General features: G+C 48.5%; 1 protein-coding gene across 5 annotated transcripts in view; it reads right to left on the bottom strand.

The window, feature by feature from the left end:
* Positions 1-18,191, bottom strand: part of lrp4 (low density lipoprotein receptor-related protein 4) — a 495,226-nt gene that overhangs the window by 9,614 nt on the left and 467,421 nt on the right. For 4 of the 5 annotated variants that reach the window (XM_072466626.1, XM_072466628.1, XM_072466627.1 and 1 more), the window contains exons 35-37: positions 17,419-17,489; positions 14,672-14,759; positions 13,071-13,212 (exon numbers count right to left, since the gene is read on the bottom strand). In XM_072466626.1, the coding sequence (XP_072322727.1) occupies positions 13,071-13,212; positions 14,672-14,759; positions 17,419-17,489 (301 nt within the window). Of the gene's footprint in view, positions 1-2,505; positions 2,572-13,070; positions 13,213-14,671; positions 14,760-17,418; positions 17,490-18,191 lie in introns of all 5 variants that reach the window. The other variant, XM_072466630.1, reaches the window with a different exon arrangement.

The raw sequence follows: 18,191 nt of genomic DNA, 5'->3' as shown, positions 1-18,191 counted from the left end.
GTTAGCACTGCTGCCACAGCGCCGGGGACCCGGCTTCAGTTCCAACCTCAGGTTACTGTCTCTGTGGTGTTTACACGTTTTCTCTGTGTCTGCGCGCGTTTCCTCCGGGTGCTCTGGTTTCTCCTTCACAGTCCAAAGATGTGCAGGTTAGGTAGGGTTATGGGGTTAGGGCATGGGAGTGGGCCTAGGTAGGATGTTCTTTTAGAGGGTCAGTGCTGACTCGATGGGCCAAATAGCCTCCTTATCCGAGTGACCTTTAAAGGCAGTTCTCTTGTCATTCCTTGATAGATATGTGTGGATAGGTGTGTGGATGTGTTATCCCTGGATAGCTGTGTGCGTGATTCCTGGCTAGGTGTGTGCATCATTCCCGGATAGGTGTGTGCGTCCTCCTGGCTCGGTGTGTCCATGTCTCTGAACGTTACCTGAATGATAATGGCCAGCGGTGTAAGTCAGCAGCACCCCTCAAGTCTTTCATCTTTTGTTCTTTCCCTCCAAAAAGGCACGGAGATAGGCACAATATTTGCAATAACCACTGCAGCAATCAAAAACATACCTTCCTTTTTTTTCTTAAAAAAAATAATAAAATTACGAGTACATAATTCTTTTTTTCTGCAATAAATGGCCAATCCACCTACCCTGCACATCTTTAGGTGGTGGGGGTGAGACCCAGGCAGACACGGGAAGAGTGTGCAAACTCCACACGGACAGTGACCCGGGGCCGGGACCGAACCCAGGTCCTCGGCACCGTGAGGCAGCAGTGCTAACCACTGCGCCGCCGTATATTTTTGCCTTTAACGAGCCACTTGTTGGGTCGCATGTCCCTGACCGTTACCGTTCCCTTCCACTTTTCCCTATTTGTACTTTTCCTTCTCTCCGCTATCACTGGGTGTGTGTTTCTCCAATTACTAATGTTAATAATAACCAATTTTAACAAGAGGTCACGTAGACCGTTCGCTAATATTAGGCTGCAAAGGAAGTTACCTTTTTGCTAGTTGCCCATATCTGTTCCTTCACTTGCATTCTGCACATTCTGCTACTCCTACCCAATCTCTGCTTATCATCCCCTCCTCCGCACAAGTCTATTCATTGAGAACAATAAGCAGTGCATCCCCACACACACATTACACAACTCTCCGTCTTTTATTTCAGCTGGAATCTAGAGTCGGCACCATTTTACAGGTTTACTTGACATTCTCGAGAGTAATCTTTTTTCTATTGAGGGCCAGCCCAATTTCTGCAACCTACTCTCCTCAGGGATTTATGAGGCCTTCTAAATTAAGCTTCAAAGCATTCAATTGGTATCATAAAACAGGTACAGCGAAATACACATCTAGTCTAACTTGTTAAGATTACGTTAGCTACTTAAATCCAAATGTAATTTGCAGTAGAACAAGGCCAGCTAGTGAGCACTTTGATTAAATATTGGCACAGATTTTCATCTTTATTGGCAGGAAGGAGCAGAGATGGGAAACTTTGGCAGGTGGACCTACATGCCCCTTTCCCAATCCCTCGCTTTTACTTCAATTACTCTCGGCTGAAGAACAATCAGGCAGTAAGCTTAATTACATTTAAGTTCTTCGCAACAGATTGTCCATTCTAGAACTCACACAGGTAATACTTAAGGCTGAGGGGATAAAGATGAAAATACACCCTCTATTTTATTGACAAAACAATGTAACATTACCAAGGAAGTTAACTAATTACTTCTTCTGGTGAATAAAGAAGATATACTAATGTCACCTGTTTACTGCATACATATATATATATTTGTTTTATATATATATATTACTGAATGTGTAACATAATTATGATTCTGTTCTGCAAATAATTTGAAGGAGCTCAGGAGAAAATCAAGGATAATAGTATAAAACCGCATGCAGAATTTGCTCGGTTTTCATGCCGCAACAAGCAGTTATCCTGTTGTTAAAAAGAGCGAAAAGCAGATTTAAAATGCCACGAGTTTCAAATTGTTTTGTTACGGAAGCATTTGCATTTTGCAAACTGTAAAAAGGTTGAACTAAAAAAAAAGGATTGGATATATTCTGGGTGCTCTGAAACTTCCAAAATGTTGTCGACATTATCGAGTGTTTTCCAGGTTATAATGGGTCGTGGGCAAAACAGAGAAAACGTGTGCATTCTTATGTGAAGAATCATCATCGCGTTACAAACCTTAGCTTGTAACATTTAATAGCAGTTTGCACTTTACTATGTGCAAGTTTGTAACATTTGAGGACAGAACTAATGCCGGGGAGCAGGCCATACGAAATATGCACACATTTAGAATTCTCCACTCGATTGCACAGCACCAAGTTCGCGTTCTCCTTTGTTAATATTTCATTAGATCTGTTAAAAAGGTCTATTTTTTAAAAAAAAGACTGTTATTGTCACAGAAAATGTAGCCACCCTTTCCAGATTTGCAAAATACCACAATGCGTTGCACCAGCCCATGTCAAGTGGATGGACGTCGCTGGGTTATGGGTCTCACACACGCATGCTGACGTGTACCTGAGGTGATGTTTGAAGTAGAAGTCAGAAAATGAAAGGTGAAAGGCTATCAGATGGATCAGAAAGCTGCAGTGGAGTAAAAAGATTTTCAAAATACAACACATCAGTGATTCTGAATTTTCTCTTTAGTATTGTTAAGTAGTTTTGTGCTTCTATTATACAATCTGTTGTTATTTTATATTTACATATATATATATATGATATATGTTTATATATATATATATATATATAGATAAATAAAACAGGACAATTTTTTATACAATAGGTACGCTGTTGTAGGATTAGCAAACCTGTCCCTACCCATACCATAGCGGAATCCCAAAGTCGGATCATCTTTACCAAATGGGGGATTTTAACACAAGGCTGTGCATGGGCCATGTGATATGGCAGTCCTGCCTCCAACATCAAGGCCTTCGGAATGAAACCGGACAGAGGCTACTCGAGATTTGCTGCTACCGCAATCTTTGTGGTAACTGACGCCTTCTTTCAGAACACACCTGCCACACGGTGTCCTGGGGACAGCCCAGTTCAGGGTGTTGGCACCAACTGGATCTGATCATCACCAGAAGTGACTCACCAGGGGCAGCATGGTGGCGCAGTGGGTTAGCTCTGCTGCCTCACGGCACCGAGGTCCCAGGTTTGATCCCGGCTCTGGGTCACTGTTTGTGTGGAGTTTGCACATTCTCCCCGTGTTTGCGTGGGTTTCGCCCCCACAACCCAAAGATGTGCCGACTAGGTGGATTGACCACGCTTAATTGCCCCTTAATTGGAAAAAATGAATTGGGTACACTAAATAAATTTTAAAAAGTGACTCTCCAAACAACATTCTCAACACACACAGTTGCCACAGTGCTGACTGGGATACACATCACTCCCTGGTGTACGCAGACACACAGAGTTACCAGTGCTGACCGTGATACACATCACTCCCTGGTATACACCAACACACAGTTACCACAGTGCTGACTGGGATACACATCACTCCCTGGTATACACCAACACACACAGTTACCACAGTGCTGACTGGGATACACATCACTCCCTGGTATACACCAACACACACAATTACCACAGTGCTGACTGGGATACAGATCACTCCCTGGTATACACCAACACACAGTTACCACAGTGCGGACTGGGATACACATCACTCCCTGGTGTACACAGACACACACAGTTACCACAGTGCTGACCGTGATACACATCACTCCCTGGTATACACCAACACACAGTTACCACAGTGCTGACTGGGATACACATCACTCCCTGGTATACACCAACACACAGTTACCAGTGCTGACTGGGATACACATCACTCCCTGGTGTACACAGACACACACAGTTACCACAGTGCTGACTGGGATACACATCACTCCCTGGTATACACCAACACACAGTTACCACAGTGCTGACTGTGATACACATCACTCCCTGGTATACACCAACACACAGTTACCACAGTGCTGTCTGGGATTCACATCACTCCCTGGTGTACACAGACACACACAGTTACCACAGTGCTGACTGTGACACACATCACTCCCTGGTATACACCAACACACACAGGTACCACAGTGCGGACTGGGATACACATCACTCCCTGGTATACACCAACACACAGTTACCACAGTGCTGACTGGGATACACATCACTCCCTGGTGTACACAGACACACACAGTTACCACAGTGCTGACTGTGATACACATCACTCCCTGGTATACACCAACATACACAGTTACCACAGTGCGGACTGGGATACACATCACTCCCTGGTATACACCAACACACACAGTTACCGCAGTGCTGACTGGGATACACATCACTCCCTGGTATACACCAACACACACAGTTACCACAGTGCTGACTGGGATACACATCACTCCCTGGTGTACACAGACACACACAGTTACCACAGTGCTGACTGTGACACACATCACTCCCTGGTATACACCAACACACACAGGTACCACAGTGCGGACTGGGATACACATTACTCCCTGGTATACACCAACACACAGTTACCACAGTGCTGACTGGGATACACATCATTCCCTGGTGTACACAGACACACACAGTTACCACAGTGCTGACTGTGATACACATCACTCCCTGGTATACACCAACATACACAGTTACCACAGTGCGGACTGGGATACACATCACTCCCTGGTATACACCAACACACACAGTTACCGCAGTGCTGACTGGGATACACATCACTCCCTGGTATACACCAACACACAGTTACCACAGTGCGGACTGGGATACACATCACTCCCTGGTATACACCAACACACACAGTTACCACAGTGCTGACTGGGATACACATCACTCCCTGGTATACACCAACACACAGTTACCACAGTGCTGACTGGGATACACATCACTCCCTGGTATACACCAACACACACAGTTACCACAGTGCTGACTGGGATACACATCACTCCCTGGTGTACACAGACACACACAGTTACCACAGTGCTGACTGTGAAACACATCACTCCCTGGTGTACACCAACACACACAGTTACCACAGTACGGACTGGGATACACATCACTCCCTGGTATACAACAACACACAGTTACCACAGTGCAGACTGGGATACACATCACTCCCTGGTATACACCAACACACACAGTTACCACAGTGCTGACTGGGATACACATCACTCCCTGGTGTACACAGACACACACAGTTACCACAGTGCTGACTGTGACACACATCACTCCCTGGTATACACCAACACACACAGGTACCACCGTGCGGACTGGGATACACATCACTCCCTGGTATACACCAACACACACAGATACCACAGTGCTGACTGTGATACACGTCACTCCCTGGTATACACCAACACACAGTTACCACAGTGCTGACTGGGATACACATCACTCCCTGGTGTACACAGACACACACAGTTACCACAGTGCTGACTGTGATACACATCACTCCCTGGTGTACACCAACACACACAGTTACCACAGTGCTGACTGGGATACACATCACTCCCTGGTGTACACAGACACACACAGTTACCACAGTGCTGACTGGGATACACATCACTCCCTGGTATACACCAACACACACAGGTACCACAGTGCTGACTGGGATACACATCACTCCCTGGTATACACCAACACACACAGTTACCACAGTGCTGACTGGGATACACATCACTCCCTGGTGTACACAGACACACACAGTTACCACAGTGCTGACTGGGATACACATCACTCCCTGGTATACACCAACACACACAGGTACCACAGTGCTGACTGGGATACACATCACTCCCTGGTATACACCAACACACACAGTTACCACAGTGCTGACTGGGATACACATCACTCCCTGGTGTACACAGACACACACAGTTACCACAGTGCTGACTGAGATACACATCACTCCCTGGTATACACCAACACACAGTTACCACAGTGCTGACTGGGATACACATCACTCCCTGGTGTACACAGACACACACAGTTACCACAGTGCTGACTGTGATACACATCACTCCCTGGTATACACCAACACACACAGGTACCACAGTGCTGACTGGGATACACATCATTCCCTGGTATACACCAACACACACAGTTACCACAGTGCTGACTGGGATACACATCACTCCCTGGTATACACCAACACACACAGTTACCACAGTGCTGACTGGGATACACATCACTCCCTGGTATACACCAACACACAGTTCCCACAGTGCTGACTGTGATACACGTCACTCCCTGGTATACACCAACACACACAGGTACCACAGTGCTGACTGGGATACACATCACTCCCTGGTGTACACAGACACACACAGATACCACAGTGCTGACTGTGATACACGTCACTCCCTGGTGTTCACCAGGTGCAGCCCTTGAAGATTTTTCATTTAAATTCAAATGTTGCCCTCGTATCAATGGCAGCCATTCCGTCACCAAGATAAAAAATACAACTGTTGTGTATTTTTGAATGAGTGTCCGACATTCCCACATAGAGGGCAGAAGCGAAACAGAACATACTTCAGGGCATCAACTACAATGCCGCACACGAATGTATGGGAAGCAGGATCAGGAGAATATTGTCTGTTTTGAGGCTAACATCACTGTGATGGAACCTGTCACTGAAGGAAAGTGATCCACTCTCATTAATTGCAAGAGAGATGTGAGCGAGAAAACTCTGAATGGGTTAAGAATCACTCAAAATAAAGTCCAACAGACCTCGAGGAAACGCGCCAATGAGTGGCTGCAACTCTGACGGAATATTCCGATCTCCTTTCACACAACACAAACTTCTCTCTCTCTCTGCTGGAGGGAGGGGGCACTATCCCTGGATTTGTGTCATGCAAAGATTGTGATTCTGTACAAAAACATGGACGACTGGAGGGACTGGAGCAACTATCAAGGCATCTCCATGCTAAACACTGTGGGAAAAGTATTTGCCCGTGATGCTCTTGTCAGACTGCAGATCCTGGTGTTATGGCCCGGGGTTTAGAGAACCCCAAAGTGTATCATGGAGTTCACCTGACCCACAACTTTTAATAGATAGTGGTTATGGGGAGCACCCGGGCCCACTCTACAGGTGTGATGCAACGGACATCTACAGTACTTTTAAATTAAAACAATGTTTATTTATGAAACCAGTTAATACTTTATAAACCAACAGTAAACATCTTAACAACTTTCAATCCTCCCCACAGATACAATAGTCTATAAGTAAACCTTAATCTTTCCTTATTAACATCCATAAAACAAAAACCCTTTTAAACACAGAGATCAGGTTTAAATTCACTACTGAGAGCAGTCAGCACTTTGAAGTCACCCAATTGATCTGGAGACAGTCTTTAGTTTGCAGGGAGAGATCATTATACAGCTCCTTTCTTTGCCTGCAGCTATCCAGCTCTCAAAACGAAACAAAAACACACCCTGTAGCTGCAAGTCCAAAGCAAAAGTAAAAACAGACAGACAGCCCAGCTCCACCCACTCACTGACATCACTGCAGCTCTCTAATAAACACCCATTTCTTAAAGGTACACCCACTACAGCTGTTCGATAAACTCCCATTTCTTAAAGGTACTTTCACATGACACTGGCTGAACACATCTACCCTGAATCCCAGAGTGGTTTCAGAATACAAAGCTCTACAATGGACGTGATCCGTTCAGTCCAGCAGTGAACAAAGGAGACTAATGTATTTTGCCTTCATCAGTCTCACCAATACATTTGGCCATGTGAGCAGAGGCGGTCTATTTAAGCTGCTGGAGAAAGTTGGATGCCCATCGAAGCTGCTCAAAGTGATCTCTTTCTGTGACAACATGATGGGTATTGCCAGCTTGAACAGAGCCAGATCAGAACCTTTGAGATCCGCAGCGGGGCCGACGATGTGTTCTGACATCGACATATTCTTCCTTTTGCTGCTGTCTACTGTTCATCTACAGAGTCTACTTAAGATACTGGAGCTGTTCAAAAGCTGTTGCGATTTGTTCGCCTGAGATCCAAGACAAAGATGCGGCAAGCTCTCATCAGATAGTTAATCTCCTTTGACGATGCTGCTCCAGAATTCCATGAGCAGCACCTTCAGCAGAAAATGGACAGACTCTCTCAAGTCTGGAAAGAATTTGGGTTGACCGTCAGCATCAGGAGGACACCTGTCTTGGCTCAGGGTGTTGCCAGACTACCACCTATCAGCATTGACAATGTGATGCTGGAGGTTGTTCGTTTCACATATCTAGGGCGTCATTCTCCGACCCCCCGCCGGGTCGGAGAATGGCCGTTGGCCGCCGTGAATCCCGCTCCCGCCCCCGCCGAAGTCTCTGGTACGGGAGATTGGGCGGGGGCAGGAATCGGGCCGCGCCGGTAGGCGGGACCCCCTGCTCAATTCTCCGGCCCGGATGGGCCGAAGTCCCGCCCAGAAATTGCCTGTCCCGCCGGCGTAAATCAAAGCTGGTATTTACCGGCGGGACCAGGCGGCGTGGGCGGGCTCCGGGGTCCTGGGGGGGGGCGCGGTGCGATCTGACCCCGGGGGGTGCCCCCACGGTGGCCTGGCCCGCGATCGGGGCCCACCGACCCGCGGGCGGGCCTGTGCCATGGGGGCACTCTTTCCCTTCTGCCTCTGCTACGGCCTCCATCATGGCGGAGGCAGAAGAGACTCTCCCCACTGCGCATGCGTGGGAAACTGTCAGCGGCTGCTGACGCTCCCGCGCATGCGCCGCATTTCCGCGCCAGCTGGCGGGGCACCAAACGCATTTCCGCCAGCTGGCGGGGCAACAAACGCCCTTTCCGCCAGCTGGCGCAGTAAGAGAATGCGGAGCAGCAGCAACTTGACAGAAAATGCCAAGCTGCCAGACCTCCGAGCCTATGCCCTCACTGCACACCTCCACAGTAGTGAGACCTGGAAGACATACGCTAGGCAGTAGAAAAGGCTGAACAGGCTCCAACTTTGCTGTCTCAAAGATCCTTGGCACCTCGTGGCAGGGCACGGTCACCAGCTCAGAGGTCCTGGATGCAAATTCCATCAGCCATTACTAAATCAGCAACATCTTCACTGGTTCGGGCACGTTCACCGGATGGATGATGGACGTATACCCAAAGACCTCATGTGCAATAAACTGGCCAAGAGAAGCCGTGAGACGCCGCTTCCGGGATCTATCCGGCTCGCAATGCCTCGCGAGATCTAACGGGATCTTGCGAGATGTTGCAATGTGAATCCCGCCCATTGTGGGTGGGATCACCTTTTGGCAAATCTGCATATTAGGGCAAGGCAGCTAGTCTCACGGTAATGAGCAGTTTCCCGGCGCACCCGAGCCATTGGGATCTATCCCCGTCGCTTCGGAAGCCTTGGGTGAACGCCATTCCTTTTTAAAATAAATTTAGAGCCAATTCTTTCTTTCCAATTAAGGGGCAATTTAGTGTGGCCAATCCAGCTACCCTGCACATCTTTGACTTGTGGGGGTGAGACCCACGCAGACAGGGGGAGAATGTGCAAACTCCACACGGTCAGTGACCTGGGGCCGGGATCAAACCCGGGTCCTCGGCGGCGTGAGGCAGCAGTGTTAACCACTGTGCCACCCTGACGAATGCCATTCTATTCTAGTCACCACAAACGAGGACCAGACGGAGTCAGTTGTGGGATCTCCCAGGAGATGGGAGGCCTCGAAGTGCTTGCCCTCTGGGCAGGCTGGCACTGCCGAGGTGCCCAGGTCACACTGGCTGGTGGCCTGGGAACTGCTGGGGTGCCAGGTTGCTGATGCCAAGCGGGCATTTTTCATGTGGCGGTGATTGGACTGGGGATGCCCTACATGGGTGTTAGGAGGTGCGGGAGGGCCTGGCTTCCCACTCACAGTGAATTGGGGCATGGGAGGTGGTCGGGGGCTCCTGAGATCGTGACGCCAGATCGCTCGCTACACTGAGGAGTTCCGGCGAGCAGAGCTCTTCAGTGCAGAAAATGGGGCTATATGGGGCCTTGGCCTCGCGTTCCCTGCTGTGGTCCCCTATCTAAGCGGGGGTGCAGTAAATAGCGGGGTGTTTCTCCGCGCTGTGAGCACCGGGGAAACACGGAGCTGAACGCGCTCGCTATCATACTTTTTCCCCATTTAGTTAAATCGTGCCCAAAAAGTCCAATTTGTTTCTTCTTCCTTCTTTGACTCTTCGTCAGTAATTGACTTCTTTGGACTTTCCTTCTCACCACATTCTACCAATGTCCTGCCTGCTTGGGTCTATTTTCATCCAATGATGGATGTTACCAAATAGTCCATTTTAATAAGGGGTCATGTTGACCTGTTGCTCACAGAGACAGCAGAGGGACATTTACTTTTTTCTTTGTTGTCCCAATCTTTGCTTTCACATTCTTTATGCTTATTCTGTAGAGCCTGTTCTGTCTCTGCCTGTAATATTGCCCCCTCATCATGGGCGTTACATTCACACATGCTCACTCTGTGAGCCCAAAGCTGCCAGCAGATCAACGTACTCCTGAGCGAGGCTGGGAACGACCCCAACTGTGAGGAGGGATCACATGCTCGTTAACCATCAGCAAACATGATAACAGTTAGCATTTCGGGAGGTCACACAAGGCCGCTTGCCCCTTTAAGTGTCGTTCCAACTCAAATACTGGGCGCGATCTACCGGCTGCGTTGTGCCGGAATGGGGGCGCGACGTGGCCGGTAAATGCCGGAAGAGCCCCCCCCCCCCCCCCCCCCCCCCCTCCCCGAGCTTCCCGACGGCCGTTGCACCTTGTGAGATCTAACTAGATCTCGCGAGGGGACGGTGGATCTAACCAGTTCCCGGCTTCCACCAGCCTCCCCAGGGAGACTCCAGCTATGTGTCATTTAGTACTGGTCCACGCAAGTGTGGATCAGGTGGCAGGAGGGGGTCTCCCGGGCCATTTGAGGCCCCTAGGTGGTCAGGGACAGGGCAGGGTGGTTCCCTGGCTCTCCCTCTGGTACCCGGACACCTTGGCACTGCCGGAATGGCAGTGGCAAGGTGCCTGGTTGGCACTTCCAGGCTGGCACACTGCCAGGGCAATAGTGCCAGGGTGCTCGGGTGCAAGAGCCAAGGGACAGGGCCTGAGCGGGCCATGCCCACGAAAGGAGGGATGAGGGAGGGTATGAAGATTGGGGTGGGTGGGAGATGAAGGGCAGTATGAAGGGGCCTGCAGAAGGTTGGGGTTTGAAGGGTGGGCATCCGGGAGAGGGCAGGCCCGAAAGGGGGCGTCAGAAGGCCTGAAAAGTGGGAGGGGGGGTGAAGCCCTCCGCAACCCCATCGTGTGGTCTCCTCACTTCGGAGGGGTGTGGGGTAATGCCCATTTGTGTGGGGGTAACATTGCCCATGGGTGGGAGGAACCCTCAAAGCTCGTTTAGAGATCGGGGCATCCTTTCAAAAAAGTAGCTCGATCTTGGAGGAGCCGGCCTGGCCAGCGAATTCAGCTCCCCAGGGTCCAAAAAAGTGACTAATTGTGGTTAGATAGCGGTGGGGAATTCTCCATCAGAGCTGGGGAGAAAACTCCCATCCAACCCCGCAAGAAATGGCACCTTAGAAACGTTAGATCGCGCCCAACATTCCAAATGGACGAAATTCTAATCACTGCAGAACTGGACAGGAATTCCAATGAAGTCAGAAAAGTCAGTGAAATCTGCCAGGACGAACTGTGAAAGCTGGAGTCAAAAAGAAAGCAGTTTTGCACTGGGCTGGAGAGTAAACTTTGACCCGGGATCTTTGAGCCTCATTGTCAAATATGCGGCTGTTTTTTCCTTTTTTATTTTACATTTACAAAAATGATCATTTATGAAATATGAAAGTGCTTAGAATTGATCAGTGCACTCCGCCATTCGCGTAAAAGTTCAAAATCTTCCAGCCAAGCATGTTCTGGACGCAGCTAAAAATAAGCTACTAGTTTTGAGGCGTCCGTATTTGCATTTTATCTCCCAGCCTTTTACGCAAATTATTTTCCTTCCAACTCGAAAGTAGGAACATTGGATCCGCCTATTACTTAAGTCAAAAACCAGTCGAATTATTTGTGTCCGTAAGTCATTGATTTATGATCTGGAGAGTTCGCAAGGTGTCGGCTTTCTGGAGGCTGCACTGCGCTGTTTAGAAACTATTGCTAGGATGTTCCAAGTTTGCTTAATTGGCAAGTGTGAGAGCATCACAAGAACACTAATCTGCATTTCAAATCAGGCAGAGCTATACACCCAGACAGGAATATGTGAGAGGGAACAAATGTTGCCATGCTAGAGCTTAAAATACATCAACTGTATTTGCTATAGTTGACATAATGCTCTCATAATTGGTAATTATAGCTGGAATTCTCTGGCTGTTTGCTGGTGGTGCGATTCTCTGGTCATGCCAGCAGCGCACCCCCTTTTCCTGGTATCCCGGCATGGTGGGGTGGATTCAATGGGAATTCCCATTGTACGCGGCTGGGAGGCCGGAGAATCCCACCTTACATGTTCCATACAACTCAATGATAGTTCCCTCCAACTTCAACACGTCACCAAAGCTGACCCTGAAACATTGACGTGAGGGAGGTTATTTCCGATAGTTGGCATGGAACAACAGGTTCCCGCTCATCTCAGCAGCCCTCCAGCTACATAACACTTACTGTCACCTCAATCACTACATTGAGGTTTTGTGGCGCAGTGGGTAGCACCCCCCAGCTCTGGGTCAGATGTTCAGGGTTCGAATCCCACCCCAGGACATGCTGGCCAATGAAGGTGCGTTCGCAATGTGGCCAATCAGGTTGAGTATCAACGTGCAAAATCCTTCCAACGCACGCTAACGGCAGGCGGTAAGAGTGGGAGAGATTCCTGGTCAGCCATGTGTTGGGAGGCATTGGAGTCTCCAGCATCACTATCATAGCTCCCCACTACATGTAAAAGTGCCTGTTGCTACAGCAACTCAGACTCCCGACTAATCACGACTTCCTGATCCAGTTTCCCTTTATCCTCTTCCCAGCTCCCGTGCCCTGAACACCACATTGGCCATTGGCTTTCAATATATATCCGTCAAAAGTTTGACCATGAAACAGCAATTCTCCCCACTCTCTTGTTCCTGTAGTTTACCTCTTTCTTATATCGAAGCTGATTGTATATAGCTGGTTTCTGAACAGTTTCAATTTTCACTTCCTGTGTCGATGTGCGATACGATGGATTGCTGTAGGTTAGGTTGCTCACAACAGGGTCATTAAACTTTGATTTTTTATGCCTGCAAATGAAAAAAGGAAAGTTATTTGCACAGTGCAGAAAAATATTCCACCTTTCCATCTAAAATTAGCCACCTCCAAGCCGAAACTCGGGATAAGGTGAAGGATTTTCATGGCCATTGGGGGCGGGGCAGAGATGGGCGGGTGGGTAGTTTTGCTCCGTCAACCAGCAGGGTCGGCACCATTCTCCTGAAGGCTGAATCGGAGCAGAATGGCTCCCCACAAGCGACGGACATCTCACTGAAGTGATTTGAAAGCAAATTAAAGCCAATTATTGTATGCCGACTGGAATTTTCCAATCAGGCTGTTGGGCCACCATGTTGTCAGGAGGCCGGCGGTTGCCTGGGGAGTGTCTTCCCAGTCACAGATGCGTGGTCCAGCATTCTAGGCAGTCCACCTCTCGCTTACCCCATCCCCTGCAACCCCCCCACCCCCCCAAACATTTGGCAATTTGAGGGTTAATAGCCTGGGCTAGAGTGTGTTCAACTGCTGTAGTCATGTTTTTAAAAGAATCTTGTTTTGCAAGACCAGAAAGCTTTTAAGAGCCAGGGGTGAAACCGACCAGAGCAAAAAGCCTGCGCGAATACACTGTTGTTTGACTCGGGAGAGTCCCTGGGGAGTTGTGTTTTCAGACGGGGGGGAGGGGGCAGTTAATTTGTTTTCAGCGTGAGGAGATGATGTCATTGCTGGGTGGAACTAAGGCATTCAGACATTTTGAGAAAGTTTTGGATGTGAGTTCTGATCTGGCTAACACTGAGTTCACAAGTAAGACATTTTACTCTCACAGTAGGAGAGTTAAAAAAAGATTTATCGCATTGAAAGCAGTGCAGACTTGTCAGAGGACAAGTGGGAAGCTGAAACAAACTAGTTGAAACAGCTTTTTGAAGATATCCGGCCAGAGTCTGGACGGGATCTAACAGGAGCCAAATCTGTTCTGGAAAACAAGTATCACTCTGTCATTGGGATGCAATATGGATTGAGAACTGGGGGGAGGGGGTGAGGCAACGCTCAAGAATCAATGCCCTCAATAAAATCGTGACAGTGCCAGGTTTTAATACGGGTTTGCACCTCACGTCTTCTCTCCCAAATGCAGACAACCCATGTGCCGAGCGTGTCAACGCACTGTTCTGACAACGGAGGGGCTGTGGGTGTTTCAGATGAAATCATGCTGCCTCAGTATGTGGACGACAGCATCACCATGAGGTCTACAGTGGTTCAAGAAGGTTTGCCAGTTGCCCGTTTCAGAGTGAGCAGGAATGCCAGTATGGACAACATCAGCTGAGTATTTACAAGGGATTAAAATCGGTCATCGCTCCGGCCTACACCAGATTATTTACCTATTGAACCGCAGTCAGTGAGACGGGGAGGCACGGGGTTCATTCTTTGCTGGACCTATGGTACACCCACTGTCTGCAGAATTAGGGGAATTCTAGGCTGTTTCAAAGAGTAAGCTAGAAATACCTGTAAATAATGACTGCAGCTATGAGAATCAGGATTGCCAGTATTGACAGGATGGCTCCAATGATGTAACTTATGTGTAATCCTTCACCTGCAAGTTAGAATTCAGACAGAATGAAATGAAAGACAGTTCTTAACCCTCACTGAAATGTGCTTCTTGCTTTGCTGCGGAATAATACATGAAAACGGAGTCAGAAGGTTGAAAATATTGTCCAATTGTGTTTTAAAGATTAAATAAAAGGGCCACCCCCCCCCCCCCGCCAAAGGATGTGTTCCTTCCTGTTTTCTTGAGCACTTGTGTTTAAAGATGGCCTGCCCATGCTAACTCTTGGTGTGGCCTGGGCAGCTTATTAGCTGGGCCAACTAACGTGGGGAGCAGTTTGGGGTGGGTGTGAAGACGATGGGCTTTCCAACCCTTGTATTTCACCTGCCCACCCCCCCGTCCACTGCTGAAAACATGCTCGGGGGGGGGGGGGGGGGGGCTGGAAAATCCAGCCCAAGAAAGCAGTTTCTATATCGGAATGATGCAAAATGAGCGTTACTGCAGACGGCCATTGTTTGGCATCGATAACAGAACTTCATAGAATTTACAGTGCAGAAGGAGGCCATTCGGCCCATTGAGTCTGCACCGGCCCTTGGAAACACCCCACACCTCCTCCCTATCCCAGTAACCCAATAAACCCACCTAACCTTTTTGGACACTAAGGGCAATTTAACATGGCCAATACACCTATTGGACTGTGGGAGGAAGCCGGAGCACCCGGAGGAAACCCACGCAGACACGGGGAGAACGTGCAGACTCCGCACAGACAGTGAGACAGCGGGGAATCGAACCTGGGACCCTGGGCGCTGTGAAGCAACTGTGCTAACCACTGTGCTAACCAGTGCTGCCCTAAACAGCTTCAGCTGTTGTAATGACAGCTTTTTAAACCTTAAAGTGAAAAGTTTACAGTGCGGCAGGGCGGCCTGCTGGACTGCCTTTCACGTTGATTGGCAGAGAGTTGCTGGAGTAATTGGCTCCCGAACATTTACAATTTTCTCAGCCTCTGTCCACACCTCGAGGCTGTCTCTCAGCGTGTTTGTATAAAGCTCCGCCTTTCTCGGCATTGAAGGGAGGCCAAACCGGCTCCTCGGAACTGGTGCAGTCCAGGCACACAGATATGTGAGGACTGCTGGCGGGACAGGAGGGGGATTTATGCGGCCAAAGAATGTTGTTACCAGTGAGATCCATAAAATCAGCTCACATATTCAGACTGAAATGAAACAACTGTGACACCATCATTTCTCCCGGGAAAATTCCTTTTCATTCTCCGGTGGTAGAGTGCTCCATCTAGTGGCCGGGCTGCGATTAGAATTAGCAAAGGGCCTGAGAACCCTGCTTTTTATTAAAGCTCCTTCAATCTTGGGGACGCAACATTTGGACAGGCCACCAGACAATTTTAGTGGCATTCTCCTCGCCCAATTGGGAGATGGGGGGAGAGGGGAGACAGAGAGATTGAGAGCTGCTTTAGGTTATTTTGAAACCCATTGACAATTTGTCAAACAGTCACAAAACAGGCTGAACATGTGACATGCTGCCAATGAAATACAGAGACTACGAAGCGAATGCCTGGGTCTAATGGTGGGCGGCGGGGTCAGAGGCCATTGGAGCCCCCTCGGATGGTAGGGGATAGGCACCACGGCGAGCTGCTTTTCAGGCGGAGCGTGGCCATTGGATCGTGCCTGAAGTGTTTTGTTTACTGGTGAGAAACTCCCCACGCTCCAAACAAATGACTAAACATCGGTCAATGGGGTCTGGATCTCACCAAAAATGCCGGCGCGAATGAGGCGGCACAATGGTTAGCACTGTTGCTTCACAGCGCCAGGGACCCGGGTTCAATTCCAACCTTGGGTGTCTGTGTGGAGTTTGCACGGTCTCCCCGTGTCTGCGTGTGTTTCTTCCGGGTGCTCCGGTTTCCTCCCACAGTCCAGAGATGTGCAGATTAGGTGTATTGGCCATGATCAATTGCCACTTAGTGTCAAAAGGTTAGGTGGGGCTATGGGGATAGGCAGGGCTGAGGGCCTGGATAGGGTGCCCTTTCAGAGGGCCGGTGCAGACTCGATGGGCCAAGTGGCCCCCTTCTGCACTGTAGGGATTCTATGCATCGCCCCACCAAACTTGTCTAAAAAGACAATTAGCCATTTTTTGGATGAATGTCAGCCAGGATGTTTCCCCTGGCTGGTGAGTATGGAACCAGGGGACACTTGTCAGAATAAGGGGCAGGTCATTTAGGACTGAGATGAGGAAGAATTCTTCACTCAGAAGGTGGTGTATCTTTGGAAACCTCAGCGCCAGAGCCGTGTGGAGGTGCAGTCATTGAGTATATTCCAGACAGAAATCGATACATTTCTGGAGCCTAATGACATCAAGCTATTTGGCAACAGTGCGGGCAAGTGGTGTTGAGGTAGATGATCTGCCATAATCTCATTGAATAGCGGAGCAGGCTTGATGGGCTGAATGGCCGATGCCTGCTCCTCTATGGCTCAGTGTCAAATTTTAATGCTTGTGTGAGGTGCCTTGGGGCATTGTTTGAAGCAAAGGTGTTCTGTAAATGCACCTGTTGTTCCTTCGTCTTGTGTAAAAATCCTGGAACGCCCTTCACCACCTGGAGTACAGCAGTTCAATAAATTAACATAAAATACGCAGGAAGTAACCACTGTAAAGCACAGTTAATGAGTTTGAGCCTCATTTCAATGCACAGGGAACATACCGTTTATCGCAGGCAACACCTGGTTTACATTCTGGCTGCAGAGACCTTGGCTTGCATCTTCCTGAGAACATCTGGAGACAAGACATTGTATTTACACGAAAATGAGAAGTTTATATTCATCAACATAAATGATGGCTAATCAATAATTATGAATGGCGCCAAAGAAAGGTCCAGATGAAGGTTATTGATTAAAATGCTTAAATGGGTGATCAATGGTTCATCTATGGTTGTCACACAAGCTTTTCAAATATTAAAGTAACATCTTAATAAATTAGCAACGATTGAACACATGCCTTACGTTGCCCATGTGCTGCTGTGCTAAAATAGTAATAGGCGGGAATTTCTCTCTGGTGAATGTTTCTCCTTCCGCTCCTTAATTAAAGGTGTTGGGACTTTTTCTCGAGAGAGTTACACAGCTAGCGAACAACCCACGTGTCTCACTCATGTTTGAGCCTTGGCTGCAAGTATCAGCAAGCCATCGGACAATTACAGATCTTACCACCGACGTAAGTGCGTAAGAAAGGATCAGGCCATTCAGCCCCTCGAGCCTGTTCCGCACCATTCATTCATTAAGTTCATGACTGATCTAATTGTGGCCTGAACTCTACTTTACTTCCTGTGTCCCACAATCCTTCACTCCACTGATAATCAAAAATCTGTCTAACCCGGGCTTGAATCTTCTCAATTCCCAGCCGCCACTGCTTGCTGGGAATGCCTCTACTGAGATTCAGAAGAAGACATTTCTCCACATCTCCGTCTTAAATGTGAGATCC

This window comes from Scyliorhinus torazame, chromosome 10 (assembly GCF_047496885.1).
Source record: "Scyliorhinus torazame isolate Kashiwa2021f chromosome 10, sScyTor2.1, whole genome shotgun sequence".
NCBI classification, from domain to species: Eukaryota; Metazoa; Chordata; class Chondrichthyes; order Carcharhiniformes; family Scyliorhinidae; genus Scyliorhinus; species Scyliorhinus torazame.
Note: the sequence above shows the minus strand (reverse complement) of the source record. Positions and strands in the feature narration are given on the sequence as shown.